The 7288-nt window shown below is 37.8% G+C and overlaps 2 protein-coding genes across 2 annotated transcripts; one reads left to right on the top strand and one right to left on the bottom strand.

Annotated features, from left to right (window-relative positions):
- Positions 1 to 1699: 1699 nt before the first annotated feature.
- Positions 1700 to 4534, bottom strand: LOC122596176. The gene is made up of 2 exons (XM_043768707.1): positions 4394 to 4534; positions 1700 to 3732 (listed from the first exon to the last, which is right to left on the bottom strand). Exon 2 carries the CDS (start codon positions 3690 to 3692, stop codon positions 1881 to 1883), a length of 1812 nt encoding a protein of 603 aa, XP_043624642.1. The 5' UTR covers positions 3693 to 3732; positions 4394 to 4534; the 3' UTR covers positions 1700 to 1880.
- An 875-nt stretch (positions 4535 to 5409) lies between these two features.
- On the top strand, positions 5410 to 6992 carry LOC122597495 (protein ALP1-like). The gene is made up of 3 exons (XM_043770083.1): positions 5410 to 5875; positions 6026 to 6339; positions 6483 to 6992. Exons 1-3 carry the CDS (start codon positions 5410 to 5412, stop codon positions 6990 to 6992), a joined length of 1290 nt encoding a protein of 429 aa, XP_043626018.1.
- Positions 6993 to 7288: the final 296 nt, after the last annotated feature.

Below are 7288 nucleotides of genomic sequence, written 5' to 3'. Positions count from 1 at the left end.
CAAAATTACAAGTAAAGGAAGTAGTACAAAACATTACAAGAAAGCAAAATAAAGAATAAATCAGAAACAGAAAGAAAGGCAAAAACGGGCTGAGGATATGGTTAAACCAAGGTCCCTTAAAACTGATTTCGGGCCACCCAAGTGAACCCGACAGTTTCCCAGGGTACAACAGCCAAAGCAGTTAGTACTGCCGGAGTCAACCACAACCCAGAATTTACCTTCAAGAACTTCTTGAAGTGGAGTGAAAGAGAAAGAGTATTTTAGATGATCCAGGATGGAGAAAGTGTTAGTTTTCTTGTTATTATCATTCTGATCAGTTACAAAACATATATAAATCAGATTTTGTTAAGTGGGAAACACCTGTTAACATTAGAAGGTTAACAACACATTAAAACAGATGTCACTTGCTGAACTAATGCAAGTGTTGTTCCAGGTGTTAAACCAGGAACAAAGGATCCCACTTAAGCGTGCTAAGTGCAAAGTGCGCCACTAAAACGCCACATTACGCCTCATCGCCCACGCCCCCGGTCCCGGTCTCGGGCGCGGGCGCGGGCGCGTCGGGTGCTTCGCACCCTCCTAGCTCACTTGGGGTGTAGCCCCTTATAAGAAATTATAATTCCTCCAACACTCCTCCTTATAAACATACTTAATGTTTATTCTTCTACCAATGTGGGACACACTCACATTAGTTAATTATTCTTTCAACTCCTTTTAACATATCTATTAACTTGGATATTCTATGTTATTACATAAAATTTCCAACAATCCCCCACATTAATAGATATGGTTATTAAAGATAAATTCCGACAGTCAAGTATTGCAGAATAAGTAGGTGTTACCCTTTGAACTTTCCTTTGTGAGTGCACTTAGTCTCCTAGCAGTTAGTAGAACTTGTTGTCTTTGAACTAACTCCTTTTTACGTAGACGTTATTGCACATCACACAATACTTTCCCTAGTCTGGTTAACCCCTCACTTTCGTGTCCGTTATGGTCATGGAACACTATCCTGGTTCTGCGAGAGCTCTAGGAATTGCGCCCCTACAATTCCATTCGAAGCGACCACACTTCTCTCTAACATAGGTGATTGCTCACAATCATTAAAAGCTATAAGCTTAACCTCTATGATATCATTGATTTGATATAGGAATGGACTAGGAAAATTTGCAACTCACTTTATTGTGGTGGGTTCTCCCCCCACAGTGACTGTAAACTCCCTTTGATGTTTGGGGTACTCCCCACAAGGACCTCCACTATTCGTACAATTAGGTTGTCCTATTGAACCTAGATCATGGGATCTCCATTTACATTTAGATCATAGGCTACCAAAAATAAGCTTAGGTCTTCCGGTTTTGAAATATTACTTGCTCAAATTGTAACTAGCCCTTATATACTACTTGACCCAAATTCAAAGTAGCTATTAAATTAAGCTCAGGTTTGTGAAAATAACTTAATCAGATATCCTTTAACAAGAATCACATACCTGAAATAATACACAATCTTTATGACGCAAAAGTGACTTGTTAAAGAATCTTCTGAAGTGCTCGAGACTGAAACCCCTTGCTGCAACAAGTACCTTATACCAGCATAATTCCTAGGATCACTATGTAATGTGAAGAAACCAGTTGAAACAAATAGCTACAAGTAAACCAGTTGAAAACAGAGCTTTGCCATACAACAAGAATTCAGTAAGCATCTCAAATTATCAAGGGTTAATATGCATTTTTATATGAAATTTTATAGATGGTACAAAAATAAGCCCTCTAAGACCAAATGTGTCCTTGAAGCTATCTAATTTTTGAACAATTATCCATTGTCGCTATGTATATCAGATCTGTACATTATAAATCTCATAACTAGTCGGAATAAACGACTACACGACTTCACCTATCTCCTTCAGCATCCCGGGCCACTGCATCTTCGGGTTTTTCCTTCATTCCTGAGTAAAGAAGCTCTTCTGGTGTTGCAGCAGGGTCAAGATCCCAACACCCATCTGGCAAGTCCTGGGCTTGACCTTTTAGCAAGCAAGATGGAACCTGGTGAGAAAATCGCAACATTTCTCTCCTTGGAATCCAGCGAACTGCGAGCTCATCAGGGTTTCTTCGGTACACTGTTTTGTACCCGTCTAACTTGATCATAGGAGCCACACAGATTCCGTGTTCATCAGAATAATCACCAAGAACCTCCACCATTTCATACTGATGAATCACTTCTTTTGGCGTTTTTCTGCTCCATTCATCTGACCATTTTCGATACACAGCCCATATGTCACCAGATTTTGGGTATATCCTGACACAACCTCCTCTACCAGCCTTCTCTCGTCCCAAAAGATGAGAAAAGATGTTGACTTGGTCAACAACCTCCGAATGAAAAACCCTAAAACTTCCACAAGATTTAGTGAATCCGGATTCAATCCATCTCACAAAGCCAAATTCAATATCGGTTTTTGAATTCAGGTAGCTGATATAAACCCGGAACGGTTTCACGGAAAGAACTTCACGGATCAAACAGTAAAGACGGGGCATCCCGTCTTCTTCATCATAAATTGCCCATATTTGTTTCACCTTAAAAACATCCTCTGATCTATCCATATCAAAATTATGGAAATCCGGGTCAGGAACACTTATCATCTTTTTCGTCACTTTCTCATTCTTCTCAGCTTTCGAAGCCATCTTCATTTCCCCTAACTTGACTCGAATTACATATCGTGCTTTGTCGATTAATAATTTTCTAGCATCAAAGGCAGGGGCAACAGAATAGCACCTGCTTAGGACACTTTTTACACCCACATCTGGTTCCATTATTGGAACTGTTTCACTGTTTGAGGTCCTAGGTGCATCTCCCACTTCCAACTTTCTTTTCTTACGAGGCCTACCTAGAGTCTTTCCATTTGCTTTTGCTGTGCTGACATTTCCATTAGTCATATGACCATGATTTATAGAGCTATAGGAAAATCCAGTAGGATCTGATATAGCAGAAGTATCCCACTGAAACGACAAATTGTTGGTGAGCTTGGATCCATTTCCAGAATGAAAAGCTGCTGACCCATAAGTAGCTGTAGTGTACGAATGATTAGTGAACCCATTATCAGTTGTATACGCCCATGGGCAAAATGCCACTGGAGCAGTACCCGTTTCAACAGCTTCAAAAACCCCACGGCAGTTCTTACAAGAAAGTCGTTTGTTCACATATTTTCTAAGATATTCATACTGGACCCGACATGTCGTGCACACGGTCCAAAATGTGTCTGACCTGACCCCAGCAGATATATTTGACCTGTCAAACATACCCGATAAGTTCCTATTTCTCTTGGCATCATATGACTTTCTTTTTGCATTATTTGACAAAACTGTCCATGCTTCTGAGATGAGCTTAAAAGCCTCATCAGCCCCAATAGTCTTGTTCTTATCAGGGTGCAAAAGAACTGCCAACTTTTTGTATTGTTTTTTCAGTACAGATCTCTCTACAGACGGATCTAACCCAATAACAGAATATAAATCTACTTCCCCATTTATTTTAAACTCAGAGGCAGCGTATATTTCGAAAGTAGCCACCATATGAGCAATACCCTCCAATTGGGGGCAAAAAGCTTGAGCCGTTAAAGCAGACCGCTTTGCACCGGCAAAATCTTTAACCGCAAATAGCTTCTCTGCACTTTCTTTAGCTCTACGAGCTTCTTGTATGCTTGATTCCATCTCAATGAGTTAGAAACTTAAAAAAACAGATTTACAGATCCTGTAAAATTTTGAACTCTCAGTAACTTAATAAACTGTCATCTTTTGTCGCCTCTTTATCAAATTAAAACTACAATGTTTAACCAACCACATTGTTAAAGCACAATGCTCGACTGTTAACCATATATCTAAATATCACTCAAAGGCTAACTAAAGACATCTATAATGCCGCTAACTCGAGATAATACCATTAAAAATCTCAAAGCAGAGCACATTTATGACTACGTACACAAACTTTAATCACAATCAAGATTTCCAGCAAGACGTTAATTACAAGGAAACACTAAAATAAATAAACTATCAAATGCAACAAAAAGTTCTCTTTTACTTAGAAACAATTTACTATAGATAAGTTCATACTTTATAATCAGTCAACAAGATTCAACCTAATAGTATAACGACAACAACGATACTCAATCCGGTTAAATGCGAAGTATGAGAGAGTCGGTACAGAGAAACTTAATACTGTATAAATAGCCAGTTTATTCAAATAACCCAATTCATATAAACAATAACCCATAACAATTTCATCATGATCTCTAAAATATACCTTGATCACGACAAAAAGATCAAATCTTTATACAAAAATAAAAAGCCAAAATTTTAATCAACTTATATAATCAACATTGGATACATAAACACAAAATTGATGTAAAACTTACTTAGATCCACATCCTGGTGATCCTGCAGCAATTCAATAGTAACAGCTAGATCACAAATTAGTAAACTTTGAAAATCAATTAAATTTTAATTTATATTGTAAAAGGTGAAAAATGGGGAAAATATATAATTCAACCCAGATAAGTAGTATAACAATAATTAATAAGTGGTTATTGCTTAAAATCAAATTTGAAGACTAGGGTATTGATCAAGTTTAGAACTTTAGATGAAAAAGTAAAAGAAACTATGATTTCAGTAATTAGCCAACCATATATAGATATAGATATATATGATATGATATGTTGTATGTATAGATTTAACAAATATATAATATGATCTTCTAATGATTGCGTAGTGTAAGTTGCAAGTAGAAGCTTTTAAGGTTTTGTTTAGGATGAAGTTATTTTCAAAGTAATGATTTTCTAAGTTAAGATGGGTATACATATTTTCATGCATAATATACAAGTGAGTGTAGAGTAAATGGGTTGGTTTGGAAATTTGAGGTGTGGAAAATAAAAGGTGTGCTTTTGGTTCATGTGATAAAAGGGAAGTAAAGTTGTGAAAGTGCGCATGTGATGTGCACTGTGTTGTTTGGTAGTGGGAAAAAAGGAACAATGGCTTGGTCCCAAAGAGAATCTAAGACAAGATAGGAAACTTTCCTTTGGAAGTTGAGGTTTGTAAGACTATTGGGTGTCAGACTATTCGGAGTAGCCGTTCCCACTAAAAATATTCGTGCGGAACGCCTGGGGAACGCCCCACTTCGGCCCCGAGGGGCGTTCCAGTTAGTGAAAAGTCGTGCCCCGTTGCATTTCGAACGCGTCTAGGCGTTTGGATTTTAGTGAGAATAGCCGTTTGATGTCCTTGAAATTTGAGAGATATTTAATTTTTTTTTTCTAGCCTTTTCACTCTATATATATATACATACACATACACATATTAATATACATACACACACATATCTATCTATTTTCCTTTCAAAAAAATTACATACACACACATTATCCTAAAAAATCACCATATGGATTCCGATGATTCATCCGGATCTTCTAACGAGTCCGCCGATTACGAAGAGCGTGTACAGAATGTGCTTCTTCGAGCCGCCGAACTAATTAGACGACAGATTGACGAACAACCTGCCCCAATCATTAGAAGAAGGGTACCAGTTGATCGTGATCGTATTGAAGCACACGCTCGTTTGATGCATGACTATTTTGCTGAAGAACCGCCATATCCACCCAGACTTTTTAGACGAAGGTTTCGTATGTCAAAAAATTTATTTAAGCGGATAGTCGGTGATTTGGAGGCTAGGTACCCATATTTTCAGACGAGATATGACCGTGCTGGGCGCAGAGGGTTTGCCGGGGTACAAAAGTGTACATCTGCAATTCGTCAATTGACATATGGCGTTAACAATGATTTCCTTGACGAGTATTTGCAGATGTCTGAGCGAACATCAAGGGAATCTTGCCTAAATTTTTGTGTTGGTAATGATATTTTTAAATATTAATTCTATATAGTTATATACTTATATATATAGATAAATATTAATTCTATATAGTTATATACTTATATATATAGTTATTAATTCTATATAGTTATATACTTATATATAAGTTAACATTTATCATTAAAAGGTATACGGGAATTTTATGGAGCAAGATACCTACGGAGACCGACTCCGTCTGATCTTCAGCGTATATACGATGTTCATGAACAAGTTGTTGGTTTTCCCGGTATGATCGGTAGTATAGATTGTATGCATTGGCCATGGGAGATGTGTCCGGCGGCGTGGCGAGGTACTTACACAAGCGGGCATGTGGGTAGACCGTCTTTGATCCTTCAGGCTGTAGCATCAAACGATCTATGGATTTGGAATGCGTACTTTGGACAGCAAGGTTCTCACAACGATATCAATGTGTTTGAATCATCGCCAATTCTTGAAGAAATTGTAAACGGATTGGCACCCACTGGTTAGTGTTTTATTATACTTTTTACTTGTAAATGTTCAACTTGTAAATGTTTTTTTGTAAATGTTTTATTCTAATTGTTTTATTCGCAGCTCCGTTTTGGGCAAACGGAAACTTCTACTAGAAGGGATACTATTTGGGCGACGGCATCTATCCCGAATATGCTACATTTGTGAAGACCTTTTCCGACCCGATCGATGAAAAAAGAAGACATTTTAAGAAGAAACAAGAGTCGGCACGAAAGGGTATTGAGCGGGCTTTCGGTGTGCTTAAAAAGCGATGGAAGGTGCTAAAACATCCGGCACTATATTGGGACAAAAGAAATATCCAGGATGTTTGTTATGCTTGTATCATTTTACATAACATGATCCTAGAGGACGAAAACAAGGCCGTATGCCAAGACTACAACGCCCAAGAACCGAGTCTCAATCCAGATTATTGGAGGCACATAACTCCAACGGAAGTTCGTATCCAAAATCTGCATGACGTCAAAAACCGTGAAACCCACAACATGCTAACGGCAGATTTGGTTGACCATCTTTGGGCGAACACACCACATGACTTCGAGCTTGCAGCCGATCCCTTCGCCGATCTGCGAGAGTATGTTAGCACCGACGACGACGACTCCGATTAGTTTTATTTCGAGTGTTTATGTAATGTTTTTTAGTGTGTTTTTTTTATAATAAAAAGTAGTTTTTTTTTTTTTTAATAAAAGTATGTTTTTAATATAAAGTAGTATGTTTTATTTAATTTATTTATAAATCTAAAAATTAAAAAATAAAAAAATAAATAGGGAATGCCTCAAAAGGCATTCCTCCACCCCAAAGGGATGAGGGGAATGCCCCAAATGATTGGAGAGTGCCACATGTCACAATTTCCATGGAAGAGAGACATTCCATGAACTCTCCATTCCCATTAGTCTAAGTGTGT

The sequence above is a fragment of the Erigeron canadensis genome, chromosome 4 (assembly GCF_010389155.1).
Source record: "Erigeron canadensis isolate Cc75 chromosome 4, C_canadensis_v1, whole genome shotgun sequence".
NCBI lineage: Eukaryota > Viridiplantae > Streptophyta > Magnoliopsida > Asterales > Asteraceae > Erigeron > Erigeron canadensis.
This window is presented reverse-complemented; position numbering and strand designations above follow the sequence as displayed.

Coding starts and splice junctions, on each gene's coding strand:
- LOC122596176 (XM_043768707.1), bottom strand. CDS start 3,692: ATGGAATCAAGCATACAAGAAGCTCGTAGAGCTAAAGAAAGTGCAGAG.
- LOC122597495 (XM_043770083.1), top strand. CDS start 5,410: ATGGATTCCGATGATTCATCCGGATCTTCTAACGAGTCCGCCGATTAC. Junction 5,876..6,025: donor TTGCCTAAATTTTTGTGTTG/GTAATGATATTT, acceptor TATCATTAAAAG/GTATACGGGAATTTTATGGA. Junction 6,340..6,482: donor CGCCAATTCTTGAAGAAATT/GTAAACGGATTG, acceptor AACTTCTACTAG/AAGGGATACTATTTGGGCGA.